General features: G+C 36.9%; 1 protein-coding gene across 3 annotated transcripts in view; it reads left to right on the forward strand.

The window, feature by feature from the left end:
• LOC105834703 (E3 ubiquitin-protein ligase Su(dx)) overlaps window positions 1-13498 on the forward strand; it is a 186722-nt gene extending 173224 nt beyond the window's left edge. For 2 of the 3 annotated variants that reach the window (XM_036290415.1, XM_036290417.1), the window contains one exon: window positions 7343-13496. In XM_036290415.1, the coding sequence (XP_036146308.1) occupies window positions 7343-7515 (173 nt within the window). In that variant the 3' untranslated portion in view covers window positions 7516-13496. Of the gene's footprint in view, window positions 1-7342 lie in introns of all 3 variants that reach the window. The other variant, XM_036290416.1, reaches the window with a different exon arrangement.
• The last annotated feature ends 4641 nt before the right edge of the window (window positions 13499-18139 follow it).

The following is an 18139-nucleotide window of genomic DNA, read 5'->3' on the forward strand; positions in this document are numbered from 1 at the left end:
AAGGTAAAGCTACTTAATTCACCACAACAGTGGCAATGCATTCAAGTTTATGGTGTTAATATAAGTACTACTACCTGATATTAAAAATTTTGATTTATCGAGGTTTAATTTTAAGCCATTTTGTAATGCATAATTAACAATCACATTTACATCGTGGCGAATTTGAGCAAGTCCCAAATGAAGTTTAGATGGGAGACAACTCAGGTATATCTGGGTGTCGTCAGCAAATACAATATGTCTGGAATATTCCAAGGAAACACCAATATCATTGATAAACATTGAGACTAATAAAGAACCAAGTACTGAGCCCTGTGGGACCCCGGATGATGTTTGGAGCCATGTCGATTCAGAGAATCCGTCCATTATTGTTTGAGATCTGGATGTAAGGCAGGAGTACATTCATCTCAGAGACGCCTCAGAAAATCCAATTTCAGCCAGTCTAATCAGTAAGATTTTGTGTGAGACAGTATCAAAAGCTTTGCTAAAGTCAAATAGTACCAACAAGGTTATGTATCTTATGTCGGCCGCTTTCCTTATATCATGACTTAGTCGAAGCAAGGCAGTCTGAGTACTATGATTTCTACGAAATCCCGACTAGTAGAGATTGAGGAGATTATTTTCTTCTAAGAAATCCATAATTTGTTTATGAGCAAGCTTTTCGTATATCTTTGATAATTCAGATAGGTTTGCAATAAGACGAGTATCTGAAGGCGTTAACGGAATCTTAATCTTTGATAGTGGACGTATATAAGCTCGCTTCCAAGTTGATGGGAAGTAAGAAATGTCGAAACAGGCGTTGAACAAGGAGGTCAACTTGACTATAAACCATGAGGCAGTTTTGCAAATCATTAATGGAGATATTTGATCAGGTCCAGTGGAGCGAGATTCAGAGATCGTTTTAGATACGAGTTGTAAAACTTTACTCGTCGAAACGTGACAAAAATTAAAGTGAGATTCCGTATATGCAGTTATATCAAGGATATTTTGGAGATCATCCAAGGAGCAGGGTAATGAGGCACTGGAAACTGACACATAATGTGAATTCAATTGATCAGGCGTGAAAAAATTTAAAGGGGAAGACAATGAGGACCTAACGAGACCTAATCCAGCCAATTGTTTCCAGAGAGTGCCAGGATTATGAGTATTAACCAGCTTATTATAAGTATATTCAGATTTAGCACGTCTCAAATCGACCGTAAGTGAGTTACGGAAATCACGATAGATTTCCAGACCTAGTAGACTGTTAGCTCTTCTTGCACGTTATAGAGCATGCACCGTATGGCGCATCTTAAATTCCAGAGTGTACCATGGTGCAGATCGTCTAGCGACCTCAAAAGATTTAGTTGGGGCATGTGTATCAAGGGCATTAAGCATAGAATCACTTACAGATTTAAGATACAAATCGATAATTTCACAGGATACTGAACCAACTGAGGTCATACCATCAAATAGTCCACAGAGAGAGGATCTAACATTAGCAGAAAAGGCATTCTCATCAAAATGTCTATAATCACGCGCCACAATTTTCCTCTTTATATTCAACGGTGAAACAAAAGCATAAGATAATTCAAGAATATCGTGTCCATCTATGAACGGCACATCTGATTTTACAAATGATAGGATCTTATCACTACTATCTACAATAATAACGTCTAGCAGAGTATCAGAAATTGCAGTATGATAGGTAACCTGAGACTCAACTATATGCAATGAAAGAGATGCAACCATATCGCTTAGGTACCGAGATTCAAATCCATTAGCCATTATATTACAATTTAAATCGCCAGCAATGATAATGTTTTTATAAGCATGTGAGATGTTACAGTACGCGTTGATAAAATCAGTAAACATTAATCTATTAGGTCGCCTATACATTGAAGTAAATAATATTGAATCAAGACTGCCGCAACGAACATCTATTGTGACGGTTCGCCTTTCCCGAACGCCTCGGACAGGCTCGCCGGGTACCAGGATTCGAGAAAAGGGGGGAAACCAACTTGCGCACACCGATGTTAAAGTAATAGATCTTTATTATAATGCTTATCCTATCTTACATATTCCTTATGCTACCTTATGTACTACTTAGACTATGCGGGTATGTACAACTTAGCCTAGCGATGTCAGTCGGACGGGAGCGCGCTAGTGCGCAGCACCTTAGAACGCGGTCGCGACCCGGGGGCGCCGGCGAGAACCGGCGGGTAGGGCGGCCAGGTAACCTGCCCCGTTGGAGATGACAAGGACGGCCGAATGCCGGCGAGAACCGGGCGGCAGAACGGCCAGGTGGCCTGCTCCGTCGGCGGACACAAGGATGGCCAAATGCCGGCGAGAACCAGGCGGCAGAACGGCCAGGTGGCCTGCTCTGTTGGCGGACACAAGGATGGCCAAATGCCGGCGAGAACCAGGCGGCAGAACGGCCAGGTGGCCTGCTCTGTTGGCGCAACAAGGATAGCCGAATGCCGGCGAGAACCGGGCGGCAGAACGGCCAGGTGGCCTGCTCCGTCGGCGGACACAAGGATAGTCGAATGCCGGCGAGAACCGGGCGTCAGAGTGGTCCGGAGACCTACTCAGTCGACAGGACGGGACTGGTGCTCGATCCCGATCGAGCTCGGCTTTTATACCCGTCGGGGCGATCCCCACGCGTTCCCAGCAGCGTGGTGGGATCGGTTTCCGACAGGGGTACTAGACTCTCGGGAGGGGCGTCCGTAGACGCCGAGTCCCGTGGTGGGGCGGATGGTCGGCCCGGGACTTAGTGACGTATCGTCACACTATCATTAGAAATTCAGGTGAGTTTGAGAAAACATTGGGTAAGGTTGAAATGACATTAGCCTTTAAAGATTTATGAATAAAACACGCAACACTTTCCCCTTGTTTTCCAAGCCTATCATTACGTAATAGAAAGTAGTCATCTATTTTCACAAGATCATCTATTATGTGAGGCTTAAGCCACGTCTCAGATATTGAAATAATATGGAAAAAATTTTTGGCAAAGTAGAGTCTAATCTGATCAATGTGCGCCAGTAGTGAGTTAGCATTGAACTGTGCGATTTTTAGCGAGGATGTTGAACATCGTGTATTGGCTTGAGACATTGAATTCGAATTTTGCAGTAGTCAACCTAGCTTCTCCAGATCCTCCTCTCTGCCTATACGAGTAATTTGAGCACCATCATACTTCCTTGCATAGATCTGCCCATCTCTAATCCAAACATATTTTCAGCCGTGCTTAGTGGCATAATCTTTGGCTTTCCGTAAGAGATTATATGTATCAGGATGGAGAAATTCGTTAATGTAAAGGTGACCTGATTTTTGTGTAGAAAAAATTTCACTGACAGAAATGGGTCCTTTAGTGCGTTTCTTTTTCAGAATATGCCTAGCAATTTGAGATGATTTGAATTTTACAATTAACGATTTAGAAAAATTCTGCGATTTCGAAGAATCCTGAGTAGCAGTAAGCTGATTTGGTCGTTGCGGTGCTTTCCGAATCACTTGTCGTATATCCAAAATGTCTCCATTTAAATGAGATTCTCCTAGAACATCAAGCAACCTGTCTACAATCATCTGTGGATTTTCCGTCACAGAGGCTGGAATACTAGAAATTACTACCTCCGCAGTTTCAATCATAGGTGAACCAGCCACAGTTGATCTTAACCTATTTAAATCATCAGTCAATTTCGAATTTTGTGTTTCTAGACGTGCTATAATTATCTTCATTATCAGTTTTCTTCATTATCAGCTTCCAAGTCTGCAATTCTCGCTGAGTGTTCCTCTACAATATTGTTAATTTTGTCGATGGAGTCCAATTTGGCATTCAGCTCTTTATTGGATTTATTTTGATGGTCCATAAAAGAATTTAACGTGTCGTTATTCTTTTTTTAGTCAGTCCATTATAGCCTCTAATGTAGCATCTGATCGAGATTCCGTGGGTGAAGCAGGTCGCAGAGAGCTCACTAATTCAGTGCCAGTAGGCTGTGATAAGGATCGAGAAATTGTAGGTTGCTTGGTAACCATCAGATCCGGATTTAAATTTAAATTTAAATTTGAGTTTGAACATCCCGATAATTGCTGGTCCATTCTTGACATTATGTTGACAGCGTTCTTCACACAACAGGAATTCACAGGTCTATGAGTAGTGTAACTTTTGAAGCATGCAGGATGGAAAAATTTTGTGCATTCAGGACACTCAAGACTCATTTGAGCCACCGGCTTTGAGCATTTGGCACAGACTCCCGACATAAATGAGTCTCGACCGTACAAACTCAATCAAAACAAAATTAAATTAAATTAAATTAAATTAAAATTAGATAAAATAGAAGTAAAAGTAAAATCATGTGCACACACGAGGGTTGAGTATGTTATTCACGTTCATATACCTCGCTTATCAGATTTTCTTTTCACATATTACCACTATTGTCACGCGTCTTACAGCAGGTATTAGCGCACTTGTTAACCGAGTGAGATCTTACGCACCCAGGGTAAAAGGCTCTCACATAGTGGCACTCAATCGATACAGTCGCAAACTGCTTTCTACACTTGGCGCACGTTGGCTGCATTCATGGAAGAGTCACAAACAACCGTCAAAGATTGAGTAAAATGACTGCAGTCAGATACAATCAACACTTCGCAGTTTATAGTGTGGTTACAAACTAGACACCCGTTAGGCACAGAAGTCACGCGAAGCTCACGCTGCAGAGATGAGGTTTGAGTCACGCAGCGAGACGAAGCATTGAAGAAGACGGCCGACAAGATAGCGCGTGCGCAGGAGAAAGACTGCCAGAGAAGATGGCAAGACAGAAAGAATGATCCAGAGTCCGTCGATGTATCCGAATACGAAAGTCGCCAAAATGAGCCAAACAGAGTTGAGTGGACACTCACCGTAAAGGGAAAGTGTCAGAATAGTGCGCTTCTGACCGTGAGACTGCAAAAAGAAGGCCTCGAAGGGCAGTGACCAGCAGTAAATGCTCGAAAAATACGGAGCGAAGAACAGTGTGTCCGCACGCTATACTCTCCCAGAGAGCGAGCGAGAGAGAGAGATTGTAAAATTTAATTATTGCATTATTTTATCCTGAATCGTCACCTAATGTAATATATTCTTACAGACTTATTAGAAAATAAAAATAATGTGAACGATATTTTAATCCAATGATATCTTTATTAAGACGAAACGGGAAATAGCTGAGTTAAAAATCAAATTATTTTTCTACTATCTATTAAATTGAATTAAATTATATATTGAATATATATTACTTTGTGTTAAAAACAAAAAAGAAATACAAAATAAAGACAAATATAATACTTATTTACAGGTACGTAACCAACAAGGGAACGGTCAGGGCTATCCCTTACCGACTTTGATGGGCATTGGATATGTTGTAGAGCATCAAAAAAGTTCAGAGACCCGTATTTTTTTATCGGCTTATCTCGAGGTTTAGAGGTTGTTTTAACGCCTATAAAAAACGTATTTTCTCATTTTTAACAAATATCTTCTAAAATGTGAGGTATATGAAAAAATGTTTTATATAAAAGTTTTATAGGATACTCTTTGCAATGATGTATTCAATTCTTTAAAAAATGTCAAATTTTTATTTTTGTTTTTTTTCTAGGGGTTAAAACAACCCCTAAAACTCGAGATAAGCTGATAAAAAATACGGGTTTTTTTCTTTTTTGATGCTCTATAACATATCCAAGGCCAACAAAATCGGTGAGGAACAGCCCCGACGTTCTCTTATTGTAAGTACAGATAAACGAAATAATTTCAAGAAATTATAAAGTTAATTATTGAAAATGTGAAAAATATTAATCTCTTTAAACTTAGATTATTTTATATGTATATAAAATTAAAAGACTGTGAAATGTAAAAAAATGTCAAAATTACCAAAGTTCAATATTTCTTGAAAGCTTTACAAATTTACACATTTTACAAATTTTCTGAAAATATCAAAATTTAAGAAACTTTCAACATTATGACCATTTTGAAAATGTTTGCATTTTTTATTTTATTGAGATTTTACACACCAGCTAAATATTAATTTTGAACATTTTTTTATTTTTTTATTTTTATTCTTTTTTGTATTTTTATTCTAATTACATTGTATGAATAATTTTAATTTTAATTTTATTTTAATTAGTTTTTGTAATTTCAAGATAAATATGTTTCAATTATTTACACGCAATATGTGCCGCTTTGAAAATTTTTTGCAATAGTCAAAAGGAACTTATTATTTTTTTTCTAATTTTTTGTCAATTTAGCAACGTTCTTTTTCGATTGTAAACTGTAAAAAATTTTCTAAGCGATGACACGTATGTACTGACTCAATAATTGAAATATGAATATTCTAAAACTAAGAAAACTAATTAAAATTAAATTACAATAAAAATTATTAATCAAATGTAATTTTATGAAATTAAAATGCATAATAGAGAAAAAAATTATGAAAATTTCAAAAGTGTTCAAAATGTTCATTTTACACACACACACACACACACACACACACACACACACACACACACACACACACACACACCGTGCGCGCACGTATGTATGTATAATATAAATAAATAAATATAAATGTAATAAATATCTAAATATAAATATCGTCAGCTAAATTAGAAAATCTTAGAACTCCATCGGATGTCCGATGGAATTATGAGGTTTTCTAATTTAGCCAATGATTTATTAATATTATTAAAATATATATATATTGTTGGCTAAATTGCTTTTATATAAAGTTTATATATATATTATATATATGTATATAAAATTCATATAAAAGCAAACCCTATATATCGATCATATATGGCTGTTCAGTGCTATTTTCTACCCCGTCACGTAATAAATATAACGTGATTGCGTTGTTGCATACACGTGTGAATATCACACTGTGCGGATGACATGAGTTCATACGAATAATGTTTTCATTCGTACTGTGATAAATACAATCATACATAAGAAAGTACAATGAAATCTTTGTTCGATCACTCATATACCTTTTCATGCATGACTGCATAGTGCCACCTTTCACGCACACACACACGTGTCGCCATCACATCGTGAAGGCAATATGATTGTGGTATTGCACGCACGTGTGATAATCACACCGTGAGGGTGACGTGAGCCCTCACAATTTGTTATCTGGGTAATGCAGCAATTCTAACACCAGATTCGTGTTCGCATGTCAAAATACATAGAGATTGATTAGTTGGGTCCTAGGAACAGATCACTTTTTTTATGTGCCTGTGTAATCATTATATGAAATATAAATTATAATTACATTAATTTTAAATAACTATTAATATTTATCTTATAACAATATGAGTTTTGTGCTAAATTACTATTGTTGTATTACAGGAAGCAATGGGCCACAAAGATTTTGTATAGAGAAATTCGGGAAGGACACTTGGTTACCAAGATCACATACCTGTTTCAATAGACTAGATTTGCCACCTTACAAGAGTTATGACCAATTAGTAGAAAAACTGAATTATGCGATTGAAGAAACGGAAGGCTTTGGCCAAGAATAAGCATTGTGAACATATTAATTAATGATTAACGTAATAGGTACGCTACAACTTGTGTATAATTAATGGACGATAAGAACGAAATTTAAGCGTCCCAAACTAATGGCAAATGACTATTCCATGCTATATTAAAAATCCGTTTGGGGCAGTTATAATAATAAATAACATTGTAAAAGTTGCAAATAATTAAAGATGTGTATAGATTGTTTCAGAAATGTATGAAATGTCGTAAATTATATGCAAATGTAATAATCTAATATCACTTTATTATAATTTATTTCAACATATTTCATATTTTATCGATATTTTAAACTTAACTATAGACATTGAATAGAACATTAATAAGACGGGAAGTTTATATAATAAAATTAACAATAATATAAATACACATTAAAAATATCCAATTTAATATTTCTGTATGGCATAGTGTTTAATTTATATTTCCTCAAACAAATCTTGAAAAAATGGAAGAAAAATATTTAAAGGAATATATATGGTATATATATATAATTTTAAGACTTAAATTTTGAAATGTTTTTTTAACATTTTTAAACTTTAACCCTTGGTTATCACTTATCTCCAATCACATTGTTGTTACAGTGGATACAGCGCATACACCCATATCGATTTTCAAACGGTCATGGTTTTAAAACATCAGAAATATGATAGCAAAAAGAAATTGGAAATTAACTCCGAACTTTTTAGAGTATTACTTGATTATTATGATATTAAAATTTGAAAAAGTTTATGTTGAAAAAAAATCTTGAAAATTGTAATTTCCAGAAAAATCAGTTTTTATAAAAAAATAATCTTTTTTTAGTTTTAAATATTGTAAGTTAAAAATTTACGTGGTTATTGTTGATATATAGTACAAGAAGGATGGCGTGGTGGATATGAAGAGGTGACAGTAGGCGAAGAGGGCGCTGGAGTGTTCGAGTGGAAAGAAGAAGTAGAGAAGGAGCGGAGAGACAGATGGTGGTGGAGGCGGTGATGGAAATGAACAGACGCGATGGGATCGAGTCATGTGCATGGACCAAGAAGGATGAAGCCTCCAATTGATTGTAATGGAGTGGTGAGAGCGAGAGACCGAGTCATGCGCATAGGCCGAAAAGGAGGAAGTCCCAATCGGCCGACGGGAAGTGGAATCGAAGAAGGGATGATGGTGGCGTATGGTGGCGAGCGGGTCCTTTGATATGGATTGGTACGTCGATATATCGATACATCGATGGAAGATAGATGGAACCGGAACCAGAGGAGGGAGGTAGGAGACGAGAGGTGGCATGCAAGCGGCGGATTGGTATATCGACTTATCGGAGTATCGATGGGGTAAAGATCGAGGAATGGAATTACCACACGGATATAAGGTTAGAAGTAGATAGAAGGAAGTCGAGTGATAGAGTGGCGAACGAGAAGTAAGAGTGATTTAAGAAGGGAAGGTCAGAAGAGAAGTGATTTTAAGGCTGGAGGAAAGTGAAGGAGGAAGAGAAGATGGATAAACTAAAGCTGTGCGGAGAGTTGAAAGAAATGAGAAGATGCATGGAGATGGTAAAGTTACTAAGAGAGTTGTGCAGAGAGGTGAGCAGAGGGAAAGAAGAAGAAGGAAGATTGACGACGAGGATTTATGTGAGAGCGGAAGAAGAGGATAGTAGGGGTGAGAAAAGAGGAAAAAGGTGAAGGTGTTAGGATAGAGCGAAGAGGATAAAGAAGGAGAAAGAGAGAGAGGAGGAAAAGGAGAGACGGGGAGAGAGAGAAAGGGATGATGGCAGCTGGGGAGTGAACGAGATGGAGGTGAGGAGTATCGAGAAGGCAAGGGTGGAGAAGGAAATGGCGAGGAAGAGGAGGGGTATACGTTTGAACAGAGGCAGAAGAGGAAAATGGGTGAAAGTAAAGGAGGAGGAAAACAGAAGGAAGGAAGGAGAGTAGGAAACAGGAAGAACGAGAGAGAAGATAGGTGGGAACACAGTGGATACGAGGACGGACTGGAGAAAAAAATTGAAAGAGAGAGGGGTTCAAGAAGAGAGAAAGAGGGTGCGCAGTTCCAGTCTAGGAGGACGGATGAGAAGATGGAGGAGAGGCGACTGGAAACGAAGAAGACGGATAAGGAGAAATTGGAAGAAGAAACTAAGGAGGTGATTCGAGGAAAAGGAAGAGGCAAGAAAGAAGAAAAAGGAGAGGTGCATTATTTGGAGAGGGGTTGAAGGGGATAACCAGGAGGAGACGAAAAATTATTAGGATGATTATGGAGAGTGAGTTGGGGAGGAAGGTGTTAAGAAAAGTGGAGGAAAGAAGGCGGAGGTGAGTGATCAACGGAATTAAACGAGCTGGAGAACAGGGGTGAGATCTTAGAGAGGGGCATGGAGATAAGGGGGAGCTGGTATGTTAGAGTTGACGAGGACCTGACAATAGAGGAGAGGAAGAAGAGATGGAGAATCGTGGAAGCGGCGGACAGGGAGAGGACGAAGGGTAGTTTTCAATAACAGATTTGGGTGGAAGGGCAAAAGTAGAATTGGAATGAGTAGGAGAGGAAGTGGAGGGAGGAGGGAGAGAAGAGTTGTAAGGCTGCTCAATGGCTAGGGCGCGAGATGGCGGATAAGATGTATATTTGTATGTTTTATGAGATGATTGTATTATGTGATAAAATTGTTGGAGTTGTAAAAAGTTTAGTGCACCCTGGAAAACACCCCGTTAACCCTAAGTGGAGTACGGAATAAACTCACACATACAAGTAGCTTTTTAATCGGCGCTTAAAAAAGGGTATTTATTTTTAAGGTAGAAGAAAGGTACTTTTTTAATAGAAAAATGATATGCTTATGTAGAAAAATCAATTAAAAAAAAAACGTAATCAATTTTTTAATAACGTAATAAAAATCAATTTTTTTAAAAACGTAAAAAATGGTTTTATTAGTGCTTCTCATATGGCAGTATATGAAAATAGGTAAAATTAATCAGAGCCCTCACAGTCTGTACATAAATACACTCTATGTTTGTCACAAATTCGCCGTAAGCATGATAGACACTAGAGCCTTGTCTTCCCGTCTTTTAAGGCTTTGCAAATATCGCACTGTCCATTACAAGCAATACGTTTCGAATACGGCTGCCTCATAGATTATATGCCCTAGCGCTACACACATAACTTTAGAAAATTATCACTAAATTGAAAAAAAAATTTTCAGTATCCGCACACTATACTTACCCTTTTTATGTAAAAACCACGTGAAAACAAGTATTTCTCAAATAAAAAAAAAACAACACCGTTATCACACTCAGCGTATCATATAGCGTATCCTAATTCTAATGACTGCCAAAAAAATTGACGCGTTTTTCGGCTTTGCAGTAGTTTGGCGTCATAAAGGAGATTTCAATCTTTCAACAAATGGCGTTACTAGTGCCATAAGCAGACTATAAGTAAGACTTATTTGACTTCAAAGTTGACGCATGAGTACACTGTACCCAGTATGATAACCAAGGGTTAAAAAACATTTTTTTAATGTCTTATATTTTGGAATATCTTCTATATTTTTCGAATTATTTGCCTAGATCGATTAAAATAGGACACTATATGATATAGGATGTCTAATAACACTGTCCGATAAAATTTGATTTTTTTTGTAACATGAATACGAATAGTCACTTCCGACGTATTTTTGCCTGCTGAACACGAATCCGTTGTCAAAAGTTGGCTATCACATCACAATTTTGAGAAAAACGACGTCAAAGGAGCTAAAAATGACGATTTCGAGAGTTTTCAAGACGTTATAATACCCGCACTAAATTCTTTTAACAAATTTTGTTAATATCCTTTGAAAATATCAACTTTTAGTTTTAGAATGCACTTTGTTTTGTTTCGATATGATTTTTTATTCCCAAGATATCTGAATTTTTGTGCACTTAGATTACGGACGGATTCGACAAAATTTAATTCTTTTTGGAACACGAATGCGAATAGTCATTTCCGACGTATTTTTGCTAAACACGAATCTGTTGTCAAAAGTTGGCTATTGTGTCACAATTTTGAGAAAAATGGCGTCATAAGAGTTAAAAATGACTATTTCGAAGGTTTTCACGCCATTTTTCTCAACATTGTGACGCAATGGCCAACTTTTGATAACGGATTTGTGTTTAGTAGACAAAAATACGTCGGAATTGACTATTTGCATTGGTGTTACAAAAAAAATTCAAATTTTGTCGGACAGTGATCTGTCCGTAATCTTAGTGGTCAAAAGTTCAGATATCTCGGCAATGAAAAATTATATCGAAACGAGCCAAGGTGCATTCTAAAACTAAAAGTTAATATTTTTAAAGAATATTAACAAAATTTGTTTAAAAAATTTAATTTCTAGTATTATAACGTCTTGAAAACTCTCGAAATCATCATTTTTAGCTCCTTTGACGCCGTTTTTCTCAAAACGATGTCAAACGAGCTAAAATAATAGCCAACTTTTGACAACGAATTCGCGTTTAGCAGGCAAAAATACGTCGGAAATGACTATTCGCATTCGTGTTACAAAAATAGTGTCGGACAGTGTAATTAGTGATAAAAAGTGCTTAGGACTTCAAGGAATAGCGTTATCCATCATTTCATTGTTTTTGTTTCATGTTTAATATGCAAAAAAGATAAAATAATGTGCTAGTGATGCGCTTTTTGAACACAGCCTAAATAGAATGGATTAAACTGAACAGAAAAGTTCTGTATTATTTCATGTGTCGCAATAGGTATAACAAAAAATTAATTAAAGATTTGAAGATTACGCGCAGGGACACACGCTGATTCACGGATCTTTATTAATTTTTCATTGTTGAGAAACTCAGATTGGTAAAAGATTTCTTTTCTTTAATTTAATCTGTTTTATTTGTCCGCGCAGAAGATAATGCAACTATTATTGAACATCCTGTATGTATATTAATGTATGATAACTAAAAGACTTATTATAATGTCTAAGTCTTTAGTAAAAAATTGTCTTCAGTAAAAAAAGGAGGCATTTTGTATAATTTAAAGTTGCAGTCCGATGTAACAAGATTTACCTACTTTTGTTAGAATTTCAAAGAGTTACAAGTGTATATGAAAATGATTGAAAATATTTATATTGTATAATTTTTACTAAATATTTTAATATATAAACGCGCCTATATTCATACAGAATCCAAAATGTTTTTTTTGTAGTGTATAATGTACATATAAAATTTATGCGCGCACTTGCAAAGAAGAGTTCCAAATTTAATTTTTTGCCAGTGAAGATATTGCAGCAAAAAATTTCAAAGAAAAACTGAATACTAAAAGTATATTGCATTTTTTTTCAAGTAGTAATTTTTAAGATTTTGAATTTGATTAAAGAATATTAAGCAGTCGCTTGTATAGCAGTAGCCGTATGTACAGTAATTCAATTAATTAAGTATTGCAATACACATACATGTAACATTTTTGCATATACAGGTTATTTGGTAACAGAAAATATTTAAGGAGTGATTCTAATTGTAAATGATAAAATAAAATAAAAATCAAGAACAATTGCGATTAAAGCTTTGTTTATATTCATGTTCATTAAGTACTTTTTAGGCGAATATTTAAACACTTATAACTAAAAATAGTCTTAAAATTTTATTTTTTATTTTATCATGTCTAGAATCACTTAAAATTTTTTTTATTGCTAAATACTCTATATAAAAATGTTTGGTGCGGGAGCGTCCAGAATGGTCACGTTCGGATTGACCATTCATAGGTTACTATAACCTTTCTCTTGTATCCACCAATTAGAACATTGTACGTTAAATTATTCGATCGATGGATATGGCCATTCTGGTGCCACCCGTTTGGTGCCAATCTCGCACTTCACATTGTTTACTATTTAGTATTGATAAAAATTGCGTTCCCTCCCCCTTCTCTGTGTAATATTATTTGGTAATATCATTCATTATTTTAATATATTTAATAAGTAAATACAACATTTGTAGATTTATGGTTCATTAAAATTATATTACTAATGTGACGCAAATTCTAAAAGAAATTTATTGATTCAAAAAAACATTTAAATTATAATTTAGTACAATAATATACGAAATATAAGTAGAGCAAAGTTACTTGCGATCCTATGGCGTGATTTATTATATCTGTTATTTTTTGTAATTTATTTATTTCTGTAATTAGATACAAAAATTGCTGTTTAAAATAGAAAAAAGAAATACTTTTATTATTTAATTTTTTGAGAACTTTTCTACTATTTTGGTTTGCTGATTTTGAAACATTTTATAAATAAATTATTTATGAAGTATAAAAAAATTAATTCAATAAGAGCTGGGATCAAATTTTCTTGTGTGAATTAGCATAAGCTCTAATTTACTTTACTTCTAAAATATTTCATTGCTAGGTCTAGATAATAGAAATCTCGTCTAAGATGTACTATTTGTGTAAATTGGTAACAAATGATTGCATAACTCACAACATATAATTTTGTTGTACCCCTCGTTGTGAGTACGATTGGGGATCGCTGCCAGAGATCTCGCGAGGAAGGTATTTGGTCACTTACACCGTTATTCGTCTTGAACACTTTTATTATAGTATTCGTTTACAGTGAATATGAGTTCGCTGTCCACGACTCCGCAAGGCAGAGTGTCGTGGTTGTGTATTTACAATGATTTATATCGGCGATACACGACCCCGCAAAGCAGAGTGTCGTGTGCTATCTTAGTTTGTCTACTTCGGATTGACCCGTCCCTCACTTTCTTTCGGCGGTTTATATAACTGTAAATGCGGTAGTCGGATCGAAAGAAGGGGAGGATTGCGTGAGGGCGTAAATTGGTCAGTATTCCAAATTATTGCTTAGACAGCAAGTGCTGTCTAAGGAGCATTGCGCTAATTGTCGAGCGGATTGCGCGGAACCTCGCGCAATGCGCTCGATGCTGACTGCTGTAGCTGACCGACTTACGTCATCGTGCTACTGACACCTTTCTTATCGTTATGAGTGTGTCACCCATAACAATTTGATCATCAAAATTTTATCACACAATGAATGGCTATATACTATCGAAAATATAATATAATTATTACAATTATTTAGATTCAGAAAATTATGGATATCTAAGTAGCTCATTAATATAATCAAAATGATTCGATATATGAGACAAAACATTTACACTTTTTACAAGGCGTTTAACCTATTGAACCATGAATTATTCTTGCGTTCCAATTTCGATAAAACTCTGTATCCAGGCATTTTTGGGGTCGCTGATTACGAATCTAATGTTAGATTTTTAAAATATAAAGAGTGCGTTCGAAAATAGCTTTTACTGGGAAAAAAAGTTAAGTTGGTAGTATTGAGAATTTTCAACGCTGCGTTCGTTTTCTCCTTGGGAGCTGGGAGTAGTTGGAGACCGATCAAATGGGTGCATTTAGTGCAAATAGCAATGAAATATTATGTCAGGCGCGATAACGTATGCATATGTTTTATATAACCAAAATTTATCAGTAAATTCAAGGTAATGTTTTTTTCTTTGTTAATAATACTTAAATATAAAATAAAGTTTAATATTTATATTAATAAATAAAAAGCAAAGAATTAAATTTTATTAATATTTTTTATTATAATGTATGGTTGCCGTCTATGCCCAGGTAGCAAAAATAGAAAGTACAACCGTATGCGAATAATAGTTTGATAATTCTTCATGTATTATAACTTGCTACAACCTTAAGGGCACAGTTGACAGGAAGTCGACTAAATGTTGACTTCTAAATAGTCGACTTCTAGAAGTTGACAGAAAGTCAACTAAATGTCGACTTCTAGAAGTTGAGGAAAAGTCATGACTAGGGCTGCGTTCGGGAAGCGCATATATCCTGTGTTTTATCAGTGCTATTGCTCAATGCGTCATTCATTAGACGTAAAAGATTTCGTGCTTGAGCCGACAAGAAAAGGATTTCGAGCTGACAAGAAAAAGAGGATCGGCGTAGTTACTAATGCATCGGAAAACGAAACGTCTGCCAAATTATTTATTGAGTTATCATAAATCGCAGATAACTTGGGAATAAGAATATCACCACTATAATGATTTGTTTGAAATCGGAGGTTCAGAATTACGATAATAAAGCAGCAAATTACTTCTATTTCTTTGATGTTTTGGGAATTATCCCGAAAACTTTCCTTATATTTGACAGGACGAGAGTAGTATACTGGAAGCTATGGGGCGTCAAAACAAACCCCCACTCCTCGCCCTCACAGCGGGGGATGTCTGGCGCAGCGGGGGGTGTCTGGCGGTGGTGGAGAGTGTGGTAGGGGTACCTAGTGGAGGGGAGGGGAAGAATGGAGCGTTCTGATTGGTTGGATGATGGGAGAAGCGTGGTTTAATGGACCGTTTTGATTGGATACCCCATAGCTGCCACGGTTTTTGATTGGATATTCCATACATACCTGTCGTATTAAATAGAGAGCGTGGGTGGGGGCGTGGTTTAATGGTGTGTTTTGATTGGTTGCCCTTATGTATTCTACTATTATATTTTGTATAGAGAGGGTCGAGTATTTTGGGCCTAGTGTCCCCGACAAAATGACGGAACTTGGATTCGCGTGTCTTGCTCAGCGGAGGTGCGGTCCGGACAGGTGTGCGATATTGTGATGAGACGAATGAGACACAATAGGGACTAAGAAGCGTGACAAAGGTGGTATTGTAGGTGTGTGTTACAAAGGAGTGACGTTTCATGATGAGAAACATTTTGTAGGTTTTTGAGGAGAAATAGAGTGGGTGGTTGAGTGGACAGGTGTCGATGCAGATCGATACAGGTCGATATGGGATGACGCAGGCCTGCTCCTCAGTTTAGAGTGGATATGTCGCGCGGATTGTAGTCGTGAAATTTATAGACTATAACGTATGAATACTGCTGATTATGAAAGTAGGACGAATTTATTATCCTAGCGGCGGTGTGAATTGATGGGTGGGCTAAGAAAGCAGACGAGACGAGACTTGGCGATACAAAAAAGTTTATTTTACGTAAGAGCTATTATTTAAAAAATACTACATTCGTAGGAATGAATAAGCATTTTTTATTCGGTTAGCCTTAAGAGTATGCGACTGAACGCCATACAGCACAAGATTTTGCGCTGAAGATTTTCTTAGTACATTAAAAAACTTTATAAAATAGGTTTACATTCGCTTACGCAATATGCTTATAAACTTGCTATATGCTTGGGTATAACTCTAGTAAATAGCATGGAAGATACGATTTATTTAACTTACTTTCTAGGAATACAAAACTGCATATGACAGCACGCTAGAAATTTTTCACATTTTCTTATTTTATTACGAGTAAAAATTTTACGAAACATTTCAACTATTTGACGATCGTTGCGCTCGCAATCGGAAGAAAATAGTTCGTGAAACCGATTGAGATTATAACCGTTAGACATAAAATATAAAAAAAACAGCAGTATTGTCCACAAGTTTGAGAAATCAGTCCTTGTAAAGGTACGGTGTTCCATTGGTACACTACCGAGTTTCGTCGCAGGCGTAGAAGGAATCTGGAGTTCAATGGCGGTAATCCGTAGCTGTCGAAATATGTTCCTGCTCCGTGTTTATCGACGTAAAACGCGACCCAGTGCTCGCCAGGCCTATTGTGTTCGTCCGTATTAGGGACGATAGCCGTCGACCTCGTCCACACCCTCGGTAGTCTGTCTGCTGGATAGACCCCGACATACTTGACATTCAGATGTCGCAACGCATGTAAAATTTCCAGCGAATTCATACGAAGGCGGTGTTCGTGACAGAGGAATCGTTTGTGTAATTTCAGCGTTTAGCTGTTTACTCGAGCTAGTGTTTTTGCAAGACGATGACGTTACTAGCTTGTACTTGTAAGAATGTAGGTTGTTTTTGTGCTGTCGGTCTTGTCTTTGCTTGACGTTGTCACGATAGAATAATTTTCTTTCTCTTCGTCTGATGACGGAACCTCGACTTTTATCTCTACGTTTTGAGCGTTTTCTTCTTCTTCCTCCGTATGTTCGCTAGAGAGACTAGCGCAGATCGAGCTTCGGTTGTTTCGCTCGTTTAGCCAACGTTTCAATTTGTAAGCGTTGCGTAACGCGCAAAGAAATTTAGCGCTAGTGCGAAATCCGTTATGGCTGCAGCGTTGACCAAGTTCGGGTATCGGGCAAATTTTTGAATGGCGGAGAATCTGCTTCCAGATTATATATGTTTCTCGAGAGCAGATTACGCAAGTAACTTGCTTTTTCTTGTCCCCTGGTATAGATAAAGCGGGCGTGGTGTGTAATTTCGCGTAATTGTCTCACAAAATACTTTGGATTGGCTTCGCCGTCGAACCACTCGATACCGTGGTAATTTCGCGAAAGCCAGTTGTTTTCACGCCTCGATCTCTCAGGTAATTCGTCAAATGAGCAGGGTGGTAGCGTAATCCAATGGCCGACGATCGGAGCGTTAATCGCGACAACAGCGGTTTCTTTGGGAATAAAATTTTCTTCGATATCGCGAAAGCCTTAAATGTTGATGACTATGTCCATGGTTATAAAGGACTTTTGCTTCGATCCTTTAAGAGCTCAAGCGTGTAGTGACTGTCTTCGCGTCTCGTACACAACTGATTTCTCTTCTCCGTATGATTTTGAAAATATCAGAGAAAAGAATCGTGGCGATGGTGGTG

The sequence above is a fragment of the Monomorium pharaonis genome, chromosome 7 (assembly GCF_013373865.1).
Source record: "Monomorium pharaonis isolate MP-MQ-018 chromosome 7, ASM1337386v2, whole genome shotgun sequence".
In the NCBI taxonomy this organism is placed as follows: Eukaryota; Metazoa; Arthropoda; class Insecta; order Hymenoptera; family Formicidae; genus Monomorium; species Monomorium pharaonis.